Source organism: Macadamia integrifolia, chromosome 4, assembly GCF_013358625.1.
Source record: "Macadamia integrifolia cultivar HAES 741 chromosome 4, SCU_Mint_v3, whole genome shotgun sequence".
Taxonomy (NCBI): Eukaryota; Viridiplantae; Streptophyta; class Magnoliopsida; order Proteales; family Proteaceae; genus Macadamia; species Macadamia integrifolia.
The window spans coordinates 2,000,374-2,017,730 of NC_056560.1; the positions used below are offsets into that span (position 1 = coordinate 2,000,374).

Genomic DNA, 17,357 nt, shown 5'->3' on the forward strand with positions numbered 1-17,357 from the left:
TTTTTTCCTCCATTGTCACGATTTATAAGTGCTATGTACATTTCTACGGAATACCAGTAACATGAGAATAAAATATTGAATCTTTCTACCCAAGAAAAAAAGAGAATAAAATATTGGAAAAATGTGTCTTCTTTTTTTTTTTTTTGTAGAATATTGAAAAAATATGTCGAATAGGCCGGAAAGTGGAAACTGGAGCATTTTCTTTTGTACTTATTGGTGAGTCGCAAGAAAATTTTTGAAAGTTTTGAGCCGTCCATTTTCTTTTATTTAAATTGGAATTATCTGTTTCACAAAAGCCCTAGAATCCGCCTCTCCATAACGTCTATAATCAGGATTGGTCACGATCTATTCTGATTTGAATTGGTCAATACGATTTGAAATATTGATTCTTACCCAATATTTGAAAGTGGATAATAATATCTAGAATATTGGTAATTGAAATACGTACATGGACATAAATTTCTTTGCACACAAGTAAGAGGGGAATAAAATATTTAAAGGAAAAAGAAACCTACGAGTCTAGGGGTAGGGAATGTTACATGAGGTGTGGAAATATCAATAAGCCCCCCATCTGTGTGTGTTGATTATTCTCTTGCACTTCCTTCCATTGGTTTGCTAGTCTAACGCTTTTTGCACATGACCGATAAAGGTCTCTCACGAAAAAAAATGTGTTAATGGGCTTTCTTTTCACTAAATATACATGAAAAAAGACTGGGGATGCCGTGAGCATGTGTCGTCCAATAGACCGGAAAGTGGAAACTGGAGCATTTTCTTTTGTAGTTATTGGTGAGTCGCAAGAAAATTTTTGAAAGTTTTGAGCCGTCCATTTTCTTTATTTAAATTGGAATTAACAGTTTCACAAAAGCCCTAGAATCCGCCTCTCTATAACGTCTATAATCAGGATTGGTCACGATCTATTCTGATTTGAATTGGTCAATACGATTTGAAATATTGATTCTTACCCAATATTTGAAAGTGGATAATAATATCTAGAATATTGGTAATTGAAATACGTACATGGACATAAATTTCTTTGCACACAAGTAATAGGGGAATAAAATATTTAAAGGAAAAAGAAACCTGCAAGTCTAGGGGCAAGGAATGCTATATGAGGTGTGGAAAGATCAATAAGCCCCCCATCTGTGTGTGTTGATTATTCTCTTGCACTTCCTTCCATTGGTTTGCTAGTCTAACGCTTTTTGCACATGACCAATAAAGGTCTCTCACGAAAAAAAATATGTTAATGGGCTTTCTTTTCACTAAATATACATGAAAAAAGACTGGGGATGCCGTGAGCATGTGTCGTCCAATAGACCGGAAAGTGGAAACTGGAGCATTTCCTTTTGTACTTATTGGTGAGTCGCAAGAAAATTTTTGAAAGTTTTGAGCCGTCCATTTTCTTTTATTTAAATTGGTATTAACTGTTTCACAAAAGCCCTGGAATCCGCCTCTCCATAACGTCTATAATCAGGATTGGTCATGATCTATTCTGATTTGAATTGGTCAATACGATTTGAAATATTGATTCTTACCCAATATTTGAAAGTGGATGATAATATCTAGAATATTGGTAATTGAAATACGTACATGGACATAAATTTCTTTGCACACAAGTAATAGGGGAATAAAATATTTAAAGGAAAAAAAAACCTGCAAGTCTAGGGGCAGGGAATGCTATATGAGGTGTGGAAAGATCAATAAGCCCCCCATCTGTGTGTGTTGATTATTCTCTTGCGCTTCCTTCCATTGATTTGCTAGTCTAACGCTTTTTGCACATGACCAATAAAGGTCTCTCACGATAAAAAATGTGTTAATGGGCTTTATTTTTACTAAATATACATGAAAAAAGATTGGGGATGCCGTGAGCATGTGTCGTCCTCTCCCCCCTCCCCCTCCCCCTCCCCCTTTGGAAGAGGCCCCCATCCCTCTTATGTCTAGCCATATAATTGGTTCATATCGCTAGCCTATATAGAAAGTTGTTGGCATCTGAAAACTAGAAACTATAAAATGAAGCCTTTTTCTTTTTGTTATTGATAATACTAGAATTCGCAAGAAAAAAATTGAGCAGTCTTATTATTATTAGTATTAGTATTATTATAATCAGCCTCTCCAAATTATCTAGAATCGAGATTGGACATAGTCATTTTGATCCAAATTGGCAAATTCAATTTGAAGCAATTGTTCATATTAAAAAATTGAGAGAATGCACAATAATATCTAAAGTACTGGTACACATGCACGAAAATACACAAGATACATGCAAATGCAAGGAGATACTTGATCAAAATAGACTTTGATTTTTCACACATGGCAAACATAGACTATGTTCCATCTATCAGACGGTCAAAATGTACACAATATTTTCCCACTTCATATAATGGATGCCTTATGAGATTTGGAAATATAATAGTTATGGATTGATTAAAATATTTTGACCAAATCAAATGTAGGATTGATTTAAATATTTTTTTACCATTAATGTTGGCATGTGGATTAGCAACCCTCAAATTTCAAAGCAAAGTTCAATTACCTTTTTGGTTAAAAGTGAGTGATTATTCTCTACAGTGAGTGCGGTGAGCATCAGATGGTTTAGAGCATTCAGACTTGTGCCCCGAGATCCTCTCGGCCATCCGATGCTCACTGCACCGCCGCACTCACCGTAGAGGATATTTTTGCATTAAAAGTGACAATTGCCAATTTTAAGTCGTGTCAAAGTTGCCTAAACCCTAATACAATCCGTTATTTAATTTTGTCTGCATCCTCCATGATTGTAGACATACACCAAGATGCCAATGAATATAATGGGAAGTTATCAAGTGAACTTAACTCTAAAATTTCATTATAAATAAATAAATTAGTAAGCAACTTGATTTTAAATATCGATACATATATGTCGATATTGATCTTAACAGATAGACCCAATATCAATACCAATACTAAAGCCCATATAGATCAGCACCTATCAGTCAATTTTCCCTCGATTTTCGTTAAAAATTATTTTTGGGACAATTTCGGCCTTACCACGAACAATTACCCCAATACAGTATCGGCTATCAGCTGATCCAATGCCAATATCTGAAACCGTGAGTAGACTACCAAAATAGTACAACCCATTACATGGGAGGGGATACGACTCAATCTAGTCCATTTCCTATAATCTTTCTTCCAAATATAAGACCATTACTTGGATAGTAGAGGAGGGGTACAGTCCGTACTCCATAGATTCCACAGTGGACAAGCCACCTGGAAAAACTTTCAAGAAAACAAACTAATGAACCATGCTTAAACTGCCAAATCATCAGACCATACGAGTAAAGAATTTAGGGTGATACGAAAAATCCAAATTAGGTTCCCTAAACCCAAACGATTGCCTCGAAGTCTGGAACCCTGATTTATTGAAATGAAAAGAAAAATTAGGTCATTCTGAGCCAAAGCATTCGATTGTTAGAACTAAACAACACGATCAGATCATGATCTGCAAAATCCAATAACTTGAAGCATTATATGTTCATAAATTTGGGAAAAGACCTGCTTCAGCAATGTATGTTCATGAATGCACAAACCCTCTGGCCGATGACAACTCTTCCCAAACCTTCCAGAGGAAATTCACATTTAGCACCTTTTTTGGAAGGGTAGGAGATCTGTTTAGGGTAGAACCATCTCATGCTAGGTATGACCCAAAAACAAGTGCAAGTCTACAACTCACCATGCCAAAAAATATTCCACCCAATTTATAAATTCCACTAGAACCAGTGGGGCTGGGCATCCGTATGAAATAAGATCACAAAGACCTCAATGACAGGTTCTTCATCTCAATTATGACAAAAAAAATTTACAAACCCTTTCCTCAAAGGGCGCCTGAACTTAATGTGCCCCAGCATCATTGGATGAGCTAAACAAACCAGCAGAGTTGTCTCAACTCTCCACTGATGAAAGGACTTCAGAAAAAACATGGTAGTGTTAACAATCTCCAAAAGAGAGTATATTAAATTAGGAGAATGATCAACTCTGCCTGCTAGGTCTAAGCAGCAGCAGCCATGGGAATTGATCTGTAGCATGCCCTTTTTGCTGCACGAACAATATCCTCAACCTGTATAAGCCATCACCAAAACAAAGGAAAGCCAATAAGAAACATAGCTAGTTAGGCTTCCTGTGGTATGCTGTCTAATTAGAAAAGTAAAAAAAAAAAAAAAAGGGCTGGGTTTCCCAAACAAGTCATGTGGCGGACCAAGTAACCAAGTACCCATACAAGAGGTTGAGGCACTTAGAAGGTTACACAAAAGGGCTCCACAAATTGATCATATCAACCTCCCTCCCTTAAGGGGCATGCAAAAGACTGAAAATGTAGCAGCTGGCATCAACACAATATGGCCAATAAAGATGCCATTGACCGGGAAAACTGAAACACTATGGGATTAGGCCATCTCACTCTTGGCATCACAGAGAGAGGAGAAATGATGCAATAAAGGCATCCAGTACCAGTCTATAAAAAATTCTCCCTTCAAACAAAAAGCAGTAACACAAGCCTGAAGCAAACAGGCTTGCATACTTATCCATGTCAAAGTCTAGGCAGCATGTGATCTTTCAAGGTAATGGGTGCTGCCAATCCCATTGATACCACACAAAACTACAAGCCTCTGGACAGCCACATAATTCACCTCAGAAAAGATTCATAGGGAGCAAGGTTTGGGTGTTTCAAACTGCTACTCCATAAAAGGGCCATATGGGGTTGCAATGACCATATCTCGACACATCCAGACTTCCCCAGCAGGACTTCAACCCAATCAGATGCTAATACCATCCAAATCATAAACCACTATCAAACTTTTGTCATTATTACCAACAGAATGAAGCAGTGGATCAAGAACTTCCACACTCAAGCCCATTTAATGGATCAGAGACCTCAGCAAAAAAGCAACATTTATACTTCCCTTTTATGAACCACAGTTCATTCTCCATGGAAATCATCAAGGATTCCCATGTTTTTACCACACATCCCTAGTAGGAATGAACATCATAACTAGATTCAAACCCAAAATGAACAAAAGAAGAATCAACCTGTGGAACAGCCATTCTCTCAAGATTTGCAGCGTAAGGCATGGGAACATCAGCCCCAGCAATCCTTTCCACTGGTGCATCAAGATAGCCAAAGCTCTCCGTAACAACAGATGTACTGTCAGACGAAGCACACCTCATAAGCAAATACGAAAAGACTTAATAAAAATCAGCATGCCCATATACGTCACTGGAAGAAAGAATACCAGATCTCGGCACCAACGCCATGCTGAGGGAACCCTTCTTCGACTGTTACCAGTCTGTTGGTTTTCCGGACAGAAGAATTGATTGTGGATCTATCCAGTGGTCGAATAGAGCGCAGATTTATAACCTGTATCCATAGATCAATCATGGCCATCTTCAGGCTCTCGATTTTAAGAAAGGGGGGGGGGAGATTTCCAGTTTTGGTATGCACAAAATGAAATTGTCTCTTTTGAGTAGGAATTTACCTCGGCACTAATTCCTTCCTTTGCAAGAATTTCAGCAGCCTGTTACAAGTGAAACCAATTCTATTGTCACAATTAAATTCAAGAGAAAGGAAGCCAATGAAGCACAATCCATTGGTTAGAGCAAATAAGAACCCCTTCACTAAAAACAAACATCCCAAGAAAATAAGACCCAACTATGGAAAACTAAATTTAAGCATGGTTCACAATATGGCATGTATAGTGCACATTCACCCGAATCGATGATTCAGTTTCTTTAATGCTGAGGTGGATTGAAATGCATACAGCTTCTACAGGAATAGAGATTGACAAAAACAGCAAACCAGCTCTAGCTGGCAAAACAAATTGTTTCAGTCTACTTTGGGGCCTATCCTAGTTCATGAGCTGGGAAGCCAGGTCGTTTTCCCTCTTGCGATCCCTTTGGTCTTCTTTCTTCTCCTTGCATCTCCTTCTTGTTACATGTTCTTTTCTCTCTTTACATTCCACTTGGTTCCATGTAAAAACCAGGTGAAAGAAAAATTATCAAGTACAATCGGCCAGAGCCTTAATAAAGCCACGTTGTATTGGGGGAAAAAGAGAAAACACAGAATATGGCGCAAAAAATTTTAAACATCTTTTGAATCATCCATAAGAAAATAATGAAAGAGGGGTGCGAAAATCGCTATAACCAAACAGAACAGCTCCAAGGAAGTACAAAAGATAGAAACACAGGTAATCATGGAAATAGACAAGAAAGCCATCCAAAGATTAAGACCATAGGCGACTGAAAATTCACAGAGATCAATAAAGCCATACCCGGATTCTCTAAAAGTAACCAAATCCAATAAGATTTAACTTTGCACTCGACAAAAGAGGATGCAGGTCACAACAACTTATAATTGCAACTAAAATACATGAGATGTCGCAACCAGGTCAGTCAAACAGCACATCTGATATAGCTAGATGAAAGAACGCAACAAACCTGGAGTGCAAAACCAACCATCCTTGAGAAAGCAGTAATAGTCACATCCTTTCCTTCTCGTTCAATCTGCAGATCAATAAAAAAATCATAAATTACCATATAACAACAAGAACAACAGCAGTAATATTTACAGTCATAACAACATAACAGAAGACATACAAGAAAACATACCTTTGCTTTCCCTATTGGCAGGCAGAAACTTGAATCAAGAGCTTCTGCTGAAACTGGGAAAGATTCACCGTATCTGCAGTAAAACACCAACGTGAGAAGACCAGAGTTTACATTAATCAGTCCAATTGCAAATCTCACAATAGGGGGGGGGGTGTCGACCTTGAACCGAAACCGACCGACAATAACTGGAACAATTATTAATTGGTCGGTCCTGAATCTTTTGATACAACAACTCCTCAGCCTTATCCCAATTAAATAGTCGGTTCTGATCTAGGTATTATAGTTACTTGTATTTTAGAACGGGAACTGGATCGAACTGAATTAACCGGTTAAATCCGATCAGGAACCAATTATGGGGGGTTAGATATGGTTGTTTAAATTTCCACTCACTGTTCTCTCTCTTGGGCCAAGCATATTCATGTTAAATTGGGCCATCGAGTTCATGAGCTTTATATTTCATAGATTTCTGTCTAATTTTATAAGACTGTGTATGGGCCCTATATGGGCTAAAAATTTGTCTTTGTGCTTAATTGACTGGCATTTTGGATTTCGAACCGACTAAGAACCAAGACAGATTAAGAACCATAACCAACCGCAACAAAAGTAATTGGTCCTGGTTCCAAGGTATAGGACTGTTTAGTTAACTAGTCCGGATCCAGTCCTGGCCTTAAAATGGTGGAACCAACAAGGAACTGAACCAATTGACTAGAACCACACTGATTTGACACCCCCATCTACAAAATCATAAAAGATTGAACTACTCACAGCAACTCATTTTCAAGGAAAACAACAGGATCAGGGTCCCTTATAGCAGCTTTTAGTAGGCCACGTGCATCTTCTGATGAGTACGGAGTCAACACTTTTAACCCAGGGCAAGAAGCAAACCAAGCTGCATAATCCTGCATATAAACCAATATTTTTTTCAATCCATAATCTTCAACATGCTGCTATTCAGCTACTGTTGGGTTTAATTTTATTCATAATTAATGACAAAGAGAAGAAGAAAAAATCATTATTTCTGCATATTTAGTTTCAGAATAGTTCTTGACCTCCTCAACGTCCAATTTTTTCCATTGCAGAAATCAGTGAGATCTCTAACTCTTTTTCTTAGTGTTCTTGTTATTTTTTGTGGAAAAAAGAGGATGGTACCTCATGTCCTCACCTATAGATTAAGTACTTCACAACCTGAATCGCAATTAGAGGATATATAAGCACCTTAACCCATATAGGTTTGAAAAACTAAGGGCAAGATCTGAATGTCATGAATTCACTTCCCTTCTTTTATCCTCTTGGCCAGGAAATAAGGAAGGGTAATAGCATGTCACCAGATCTGGATGTCATGAATTCACTATTATCAATATCAATATAATAGTTGCCATCTTTCTCATGTTTGCACATATTCACTCTTTGTAGAGAAACTTGTCATTTGGCACTTCCAATGTGCTTGTACTTCTGCCTTTTTGCATAACAATGACAAGAGAAGGAAATCAAAGAATATGTCAAATTTTGTCTTCCTCCGACCTTCAATATTGAAAAGGTAAAACTGATGATTACAAATTTATTTATTTATTATTATTCTTTCTTTTTTTGTGGGGTGGGGGGGGGGGATAGGGGAGCAGGATTAAATAAAGAATTTGATGTATTGGCACAAAGGCATTTTGCTCTTATTTCATCATCTCGAGGAGAATCTGCATATTTACCACCCCTTAAAAGGCTAACTGGCCAAGCAGCAGTGAAGCATCTTGGTCATATCATTCCAGAGAGGTTCATATTGCATGTTAGAAAAATTAAAAGAGATGCAGAGATGTTTAAGAGCTCATGAAATTGATATCGGCAAAGGCTACAAATCTGATCTGTTGGGCTTAATTAGACTTATAATTTAAGTCATGAACATGTTATATCGGTCAAGGGCTGCCTATTACTGGGCTTTCTGTCATAATGGGTCAGTTCTAGAAGCCCACATGATGGGGTAGTCAGTGTTAGACGAGATTTTAGTGTTCTATTTGCTAAGTCTTTAGAAGCATAGTACAAGATCTTACTGAAATCTGGAAAATATCTCGGTTTCAAGAGATCTCGGGAAGAAACAACATACAAGATGCAAATAATACATTATCTTGATTAAGATTTCAGTATCTCGGTGAAATCTTCTCGGATATCTCGACTAGTTTTGGCCTGTTTGTGAAGAAAACTAAACCCCCCCCCCCAATCTCCTATTTGCACCCTTTTTCAGCCAAATCTTACCCAAAGAAGCTTGGTACAAGAGGATTTGTTGCTCAATAACAACAAAATCTTACCCAGCTTTTATGATTCAATCGAATAAAAACTTGATTCACCATCAGCAACAATATAATGGTTATGATCAGGCCCGCCAAATTTTTCAATACTAGGAGTCTAGGACTCTACAATGGGCATAAGGTGAGTAATCCACTTATATTGTATTTTTGTTTACTCTAATCTATGTGACTCTTGGTAAATCTAATATGTGTGATTCAACCATGTATGATGCCTATTTTATTAAATGGTTTATAATTTGATGTCTTTTAAAACCTAATGCTTGTTTAAGTTGTTTTACTTGAATTATATGTGTTCTAGTAGTACTAAAGATTGTGTAAGAAGTCAAAGTACTATTTTTGGTTTATTTTTTAAAATATAATGTTTGCACTGTGTTTAGAAGGTCAAAAATAGGTTGGATGACAAGTTTCAGGACCTAACTTGGCCATATGGCCACCGGAACCCATTCCGAGTTTTCCTGTCTAAAAATACCAAGTTTTGCCTAGATCTCGCCAGATCTCGGTCTTGAGCCTGGGTAAAACCAAGACCTAAAAGCATATCTAGAAGTGCTAGGTTAGTTTCTATTAAGTCTGAGTAATTTTTACGAGTTTCTATTTTCTGTTTTCTTTTTCTTCAAGTCTTTGAATTTGGGATGCTTCTAAATTTGGAGTTGAGTCAATTTCGCAAGATAGGAAGGAGTTCAATCTATAAACAATGGTGCACATAGTCTATATAATGTGATGAAATTTTGAATGAATGAACGAGAACTAAGAGAGTTGCAGGATAGCAATTTTGATTGGTGTTTTTTGTGTGGTAATTCCCAAGGTCACAGCCTGGTAGATTAAGCTTTCGTTTGCTGTTTGCTATGCACCTAATTCTGGTAACCGATTCTTCTATGTTCTAGTTTTGTTTCTCAAACCACAAGTCCAGTTTGACACCTTTACTAGAGATCTGTGATACCTGTTTCTGTGCCCTTGTTCAGCCACCTTTTAACTTCTCATTCCTTCCTCAGACAAGCCATATTTGCTACCAATTTTTTCCCATCATCCCTGCATACCTTTCCCTTCCAAACCCTACCATATCGCCCTAGAGTCAGTTCCAATTCCATACCCAGCCAGTACTCCAGTAGCCTCCCTTATTCTGTCCAAGGTTAACAAAACCCCCTATCGTACCCATGAAATGGGGGATAGTAACAGCCATACTTTGGGAACTATTAGAGCCCTTCAAGAGGGCTATTCGACCCAAAATTCGGCACTGTCTGACTCTGGTTGATTAGATACCAGAAATCTCCTAAACCGGTCCTCCACTAGCTCTAATCAATTTTGGCCCAATTTTTTTAATTTAGGGTTACAGTTTGTGGGCTGTCACCAGAAAACTTCTCAACCACAGGAAACCATCCATACCTGGGAGTGTTGGGCACCAACTCCAGCAGCAGCACCATTTGGTCCTCTGAAAACAATTGGTACAGAGATCTGACCAGCAGACATATAGTTTGACTTTGCAGCAGAATTAATGACATGGTCAATGGCCTACAAAAATCCCGAAACAGGGTTACATATTTAAGTAACCAGTAACATAGTACATCACTATACAACTGGGCATGTTCACACACAAAAAAAATCATAGGTAAAAAACCATAGGTAACAAGGAAGGAAATTGACAATAACTCTTGTATTGTGAAGGGAACAATGTTACTTTATAAATGTTGGGGTATTCATTTACATTTTGAAACAATAGCAATGGCATTTATTTTTTCCCAACAGAACTAAATGCAATTTTGCTTAGGGGTAGCACCACAAGGTGACAAGAATCACAAGATATAAATAGTTGAGTGCAAAAAAGAGGAATAAGAACAGCAAAAGATAAGTGATACAGTACGAGTACGGCCACTATGCACTTCAGTTGAAGTAATGAAGAAAATAATAACATTTAAAACCCCAAGTAATAGGGATAACTCTTTATAAAGGGTAAATTGCACTTAAGTTTTGTTGAGGTGAGTAGGTTTTGCTCTCTTGCAATGACCAGAAAGTGTGATATCCAACAGTTCACAAAATAGTGAAGGGCAATGGATTCCTTATCACAATGGCACTTTATGGTAATTTCTGAAATAGCAGATCCGAGGGCGGACCTTGGCACAACAGTAAGGTTGCTCCATAACGACCTAGTGGTTGCAGGTTCGAGTCAGGAAGCAGCCTCTCTGTGAAGCAGGGTAAGGCTGCGTACATTATGACCCTCCCAAGAATCCGCAGTGGCCGGAGCCTCATGCACTGGGTACGCCCTTTGCTGAATTAATAGATCCAATACCATGATGCTTTTAATACACAGTTCTGACACAGGACTGCCAAAAAGTTACCAATGAGAAGATTTTGAATGTAATTTCAAGATACCACGTTGATTGCAATGGTAGTAGGATATCACAACAAAAAAGGAACTGTTACCTGCATAGAGAAGTTAAATGTCATAAACTCTACAACTGGCCGAAGACCATAGTATGCAGCACCAACTCCAATGCCTGCAAAACCAGCCTACAGAAAGCGTGACAAAACTACTGTGAGATGATAGTCAGCACCAAAAGAGAAAACAACAAAAATAATTGCATTTTAAGCATATCAAGGTGATGTTTAAGAACAAGAGAAGTAATTAAGGATTATTCTACAAGGAAACAGTAAACCATATCAATAATTCAAGTATCAAGACCAACCTCTGTAATTGGGGTGTCAAGAACTCTCTCAGGACCATACTTCTCCAAGAGACCTTTGGAAATCTGAGAAGTCACAGGTTAAAAGCCCAAGCATTTAGAGGAGCATAACGAACAAAAATATGTAGAAATTTATAAGGAAATTAGCTTATAGTATCATTTTTGAGGCATGTCTGACCTTGTATGCACCTTGATATTCACCAACCTGCAACAAAGAAATTGGAGAGAGAATGTAATTGCAAGAAATAATAATAATAAAAATAAGGGAAAAGTTCACCTAAGCAGACTGCTTGGAAAGGAATCTCCAAGAGGAAGATTCATTTTGCCACAAGAGTGATATGGCAGTTCTGACTGTTTAATATCTATAGAATGGTGTGGATTGGGCATGTGTCAAATAATATAACCTAATTCAATCGATTACCCAGCCATGCATTGGCATGCATTCCCATGTATGTCCATGCACACCAATGGTTACTCCAACCACTACTGTGCACTTTTCCATCATGATGAATTTTTTAGAGCTCTATTTTACCACTTGGAAAATTCCGATTAGACTGAAACTTTACATGGGAGCAGAGGGCTTGGGGTCTAAACTGTCCATATAATTTGGCCACACCTGAACTGCCACATGGCAGATACAAAGGATAGATGCCAACACATGGGGGTGAATCACTGACTTTTACTATGAAAATTAATGCAATCATTCAAGACCATACCCTTCCTATTAAATGGTTGGATTTGCCAAATCATCCTTCCACGTGGCACATTAGATGGTCAGTCCATGAGACTTCCATGGGTGGGCTATCCATAAGAAACTTTACATACTACTACTACTACTACTACTACATACCTCTTCACCCATAAGAAAGACTTTAGGATCAGCAGACATTTCCTCGTCCAGTGCAGAGTTTAGAGCGTCTCGAACTGTCATCTATTTAATGTTAAAGAGAAAAAAGACAAAGAAATAGGATCATGACACGGCAGAATCAACTAAGAATGTGCAAATCGGAATCTCTAAAAAGTTTACTTGTAACCTTTGTTTCACCTTTCTCCCAAATTATCATTTTCAGTACTTTCTTGATGCCAATATTTTTTTTAATCATAACAAATACAGATAAGTGTGAACATTTTAATCGGTGTACAATGAATCATACTTAAAATAAATTATGCATGTCTGGTGCCTGGTCTGCACGTAGAGCTACTGGGTTTCAAGTTTTCTGATTCCACCTCTTGAGAGGCCTGGAACACCTCTACTTCTTCCTCTTTTTTTTATTTTTTAAATGGACTTGTTACTTTAATTTGATTGATTTCCTTTTATCTTTTTTTGTTTTTTTCAGAATCTGCTTTGATGGGGAAACAGAACTCTATAAATAACTTTTAAAATGGGCATGACAAAATAAGTGAATTTGATTAAAACAACTGAAAATGGCAGAAACAGACCAGATATTCCAAAATTTTAAACCCAAGAATTCCAATGACGTAGCAGCCTTGGTTTACCAATCGCAATAAAAAAAATTGCCCTTTTTGGCTCCAGGAAACAAATTTTACAACTAAGCTCTAAGGTCTTCCTCTAAAATGATACCCGCCCAAGGGAGGGGGAAAATTCTTCAAATATGTCCTCTGTCCAGCAGATTATCAAAGTTTCAGTGCTAGTGCATCTGGACCTATTGGAATATGTCTTTCCCATTCCACCTATGATTGTACTTGGATCTACTTATTATAATTATATGATGGCGGGAGACTGCCAATAGATACATCGGCTGCTCCTCTCCCTTGCCGTCTCTCTTCCTCTTCCTCTTCCTCATCTCTCTTCTCTCAAGTTACTGGTTACAGATCTTTGGATTTCTACAGGACCGTATGTTCATTTCTAAGCAATCAACACCAAATTGTAGCTGAGTAGGAATGCAACCACATCTTTAAATTTTGATGGCATGTATAAACTAATAGAACAACAGAACTCCCACACATTTTGAGTTCGGGCTTTTCATGACTGTTGAGGATTTATACCATCACAATGCACCAAACTCTTCACCTAATGATTGGTTCACTTTCCCATCCAATAGAAGAGGTCTTCCCTGTTGATGTCTTTAAAGACCTAAAAGCTGGAGTACATAAAAGCAATTTTTCAAAACCCCTGGCTTGTGGAATCATCACCATTCTCTTTAGAACCTCTAGTTGTAACCAGTAACAGTCCTTCAGTCTCATAACCAATTACCCAATTGGTCGATTGAAAGATGAATTATGTCAACAGTGCTTGGCATTGCCCAAGCAAATTTAGTATATGGAAAAAGGTACAGGATGTGAACCAATGAACGTAAAAGCAACACGATACAACCCGAACTACTCATCCAGTCACATTCTACACAGATTAAAACGAATGAGTTCTGTTACCCATTGCCCGAAGACACGGCAAGCAATAAATAGGAGTGGTGAATACCTCTTTTGCTGCCGATGAAAAACATCTTGAGGCCGATAGGGCAGGTTGCATCCTATGCAAACATTGCTCCAGAATCTGAGAAAGACAAATTGAACAACTGAATTAGATCAAATGAAACCTCAGCTCAACAAAACCTCGGTCCAACTACTTAGGGTCAGAGTGGACCAAGATATTCGATAAAATAAAGTCAGAGTCCTCAAAATTCAATTAGTGGACTAATTAAGAATCGGGATTCAGGAGAACATAAAAGAAAATCCATCTCACAGAAACGTTATGTCGTACCGAAGCATGAGAGCCTCCGAAACCGATTCTTCGCCTTACAACTCCGAACATCTTTCTTGATTTTCACTCAAAATAGACCTGATCGGTGAATATCAAATGAATAAGAAGTTCCTCTAATCAATTCAATGGCATCAGGTTTATACAATGAACAGAAAAACAAATTGAATTTAAATCCAAAAAACCACGATCTGTGGCTTCGATGATTTCAATGATTCAATAAGATTCAATTTACAAATCCACTACTTAGAGCGCAGTTTTTATTTTCTACGACCAAAGCCAATGATTCATATCACGAACAGTAGGTTTACCAACAAAAAAAAAAAAAAAACACGAAAGAAAATAAAAGCAACAGATCAGTAAGCCGCGTAAGTAATATCTAATAGACTAACACACACTAGCTGCTCCAAAACAGAGATCTGAAACACGATAAGCAGAAGATGAAGATGACGATGATCAAAAAAAGAAAACGAGATCCGGAGGGAAATGGAGATTGGAGATGAAATAAAATGAAATGATGAAGAAATTCCAATCAACCACGTAAAATTAAATGAATAAAAAAAAAACATTAAATGAATTGCGAACGCTAAAAAGGGTTAGGTAGGGAGTTCGAACCTTTCGGAATAACAGATCGAAATCTCTAAACCTCAGAAAAATTTACAGAGAAATGGAGGAGAGGTATTAGTACGATGGCTGTGGGGGATGAAATATCAAATGGGAGCGGTCCGGTAACTGAAACTGGATCCGGACAACTTTCCACGCGAGCTTTCCCCCACGCCCCACTCCCCAGTCCCCAGCATATATTCCTTCCCTCGGACTAGCTTAACCTAGAATTCCTTTTCTTTTAGATGCCCATTCAAATATGCGACTTAATTATTTAGAAAAGTCTAAGCACGCCGCCAGGTTCTGCCTCTCTCTCCCACCCCACTTAAAAGGACAACCCTGCCCCTTCCATGCCACCCGCCATTGCACTGAGCTGTTAGCGTGGACGGTGGTGTAGCATTCTATATACTCTCTAGTCTTAGTGTTTTGTAGTGATTTATGCCATGTAAATTATAGTTGTTTTATTTCTTAAGTCACAATTTAAGCCTTATTGCCAAATTTCTCTATTGAGTTTCAAAATTAGGATGGTTTCCAATTAGGTTCAAAACTATTAGGGCAAATCGATAACAAAATGGAAATCAATTAAAATCATTCTTTAATTAAAAAATGTTATTAATTGGGTTCAATTTAGGATATTGGAATCGTTTAACATATGATTCGGAATTGATTTCTATGTTTCACATTTTCAATCAGAAAATCATTTATTAATTGATTTTAATTTGAGATATTAAAACTTTTTAATAAATGATTTAGTTTTGATTTCTACCTTTCAAAATTTTGAACTAAAATGGAATCAATCCAATTAACACCCTTATGTGTCAAAGCATGGATATACCATATAACAAATTTTAGAGTCAAATTCAATTATATACCTTCCAGTGTTTTGACATACATTTTCTATCGAAAAAAGTGTTTGGACATGCATCTTATTATGTCTATATGTGTATATATCGTAAACTCACTCATCTATTTTAACTTTTTTGCAAATCTTATTTTGTCACCTGGTAGATCCTGTTTCTATTGAAACTTAGTTTGTGTTTGTTATGCATAGTAGGAATATAATTTGAGTCTATAATGCATTATGAAAAAAAATATATATATATATATTATTAATATGTTATAAACCCATAATCTTTTTGAGAGAGTGCATACTAGACATGTCCTTATTACATGGGCAATAGGGGAAAGATACAATAATCTACCATGTGGCCAATCTAAGAATTAGTTTGATGATGTTAATTGTGAAAGTGCATGCCAAACTTGTATATTTAAGGTTTAGGGAAAATGGTCAGAATAATAGGATAGGATATAGTAGCACTTCTATATCTGTCTCTTCTTTTCATATAAAATGATCTCACTGCCCTCCAATATACGATATCGTTTTATTGCAACTCATTGATGTGACTCTCTATGCCACTTGCTCAGAGAATCTTATTCCATAAAATTATTTCCTTGGCCATGAAAGAAATTTTACCGATCAAAATTTGAATATATTATTTCAATTTATTTATGTATTTATTTTTGTTGGGGGTGAGTGCAAGGGATGTGTTTTAAAATTGTCCATTCTTATCACCATCTACTAAGTATAAGCGGGAGACAACAACAACTAATAAAGGCGTGGCTTGTCCCTCCTGGATAATAATAAATTAAAGTAGAATAAAAAATATAATAATAATAAGACTTGTTTTTCACATATTCAACTTTCCTTGTTTCTTCTAAATTATACTTTATTTGGGGCACTTACATTAGACTTGGCCCTTAATCAATGAATTACTTTGAGTGACGTTGCGTCTTATAATCAGTTTTTTTTTTTTTTTTTTAGTCTTCAAATCAATTAACACTATGATAATCATACTATATGCGTCAGATGAATCTATTTTGATATCTTATTAATTAAAAAAAAAAATAGTCATTTTTTAAAACAAAAAGTTAGTGTTGAAAGTCTAAACTACACTCAAAAGAAATAAAAATAAAAATGAATATAAAAGATGGTGTGAGTTGGGAGAGAGTGCATGCCCACCGACCCATAACCTATCCAATCCAAGGGTGTGTACTATCTTTCCTTTTTTTTTTTTTGTTTTGTGGTAGAAAGGGTGGCGCTATCTTGCATGCGTTAACCATCCCACATCCTCACCAAACCATTGACATTGAATACTCTGCTCAAAATGGTCAACGACTTCGTACACTGTGGTTTGTCAATGATTCATGGGGAAATATTTTTTGGGGGAGTGCGATTCTTAAATCTTTGATTAATTATTTACTTTTCTTTTTGTATCAATTCTTGATTTCATGTAGGTGAGTTGCATTTAAACTTGTAAGGGGGTCTTCTTCACTCTCCACCTAAATTGCATAGGAAAAGTTTCAAAATCCTATAGATCAGAGATTAATATGATCAAATTCACCCCATTGGCATAGCCATCCATATTCTGGAGGATA

At 37.0% G+C, this 17,357-nt stretch overlaps 1 protein-coding gene across 3 annotated transcripts; it reads right to left on the reverse strand.

The window, feature by feature from the left end:
• Nucleotides 1-3,471: 3,471 nt before the first annotated feature.
• LOC122077149 (pyruvate dehydrogenase E1 component subunit beta-1, mitochondrial) lies at nucleotides 3,472-15,102 on the reverse strand. 3 transcript variants are annotated; one of them, XM_042642976.1, is made up of 15 exons: nucleotides 14,934-15,102; nucleotides 14,322-14,399; nucleotides 14,040-14,114; nucleotides 12,453-12,533; nucleotides 11,781-11,807; nucleotides 11,606-11,668; nucleotides 11,343-11,429; nucleotides 10,308-10,433; nucleotides 7,399-7,532; nucleotides 6,634-6,706; nucleotides 6,463-6,528; nucleotides 5,505-5,543; nucleotides 5,262-5,386; nucleotides 5,059-5,173; nucleotides 3,472-4,090 (listed from the first exon to the last, which is right to left on the reverse strand). In XM_042642976.1, exons 2-15 carry the CDS (start codon nucleotides 14,370-14,372, stop codon nucleotides 4,022-4,024), a joined length of 1,131 nt encoding a protein of 376 aa, XP_042498910.1. In that variant the 5' UTR covers nucleotides 14,373-14,399; nucleotides 14,934-15,102; the 3' UTR covers nucleotides 3,472-4,021. The 3 variants fall into 3 exon arrangements, with proteins under 3 accessions (XP_042498910.1, XP_042498911.1, XP_042498912.1); XM_042642977.1 differs by lacking the exon at nucleotides 14,934-15,102 and adding an exon at nucleotides 14,711-14,854; XM_042642978.1 differs by lacking the exon at nucleotides 14,934-15,102 and adding an exon at nucleotides 14,717-14,821.
• Between the last annotated feature and the right edge of the window lie 2,255 nt (nucleotides 15,103-17,357).

Bases quoted from the DNA above. Each gene is read 5' to 3' on its own strand.
- LOC122077149 (XM_042642976.1), bottom strand. From the start codon at position 14,372: ATGTTCGGAGTTGTAAGGCGAAGAATCGGTTTCGGAGGCTCTCATGCT. The intron at 10,434-11,342 runs GTAACAGTTCCT...GGATTTTTGTAG, and splicing joins CATTTAACTTCTCTATGCAG to GCCATTGACCATGTCATTAA. The intron at 7,533-10,307 runs GTATGGATGGTT...GTTTATATGCAG, and splicing joins TTGGTGCCCAACACTCCCAG to GATTATGCAGCTTGGTTTGC.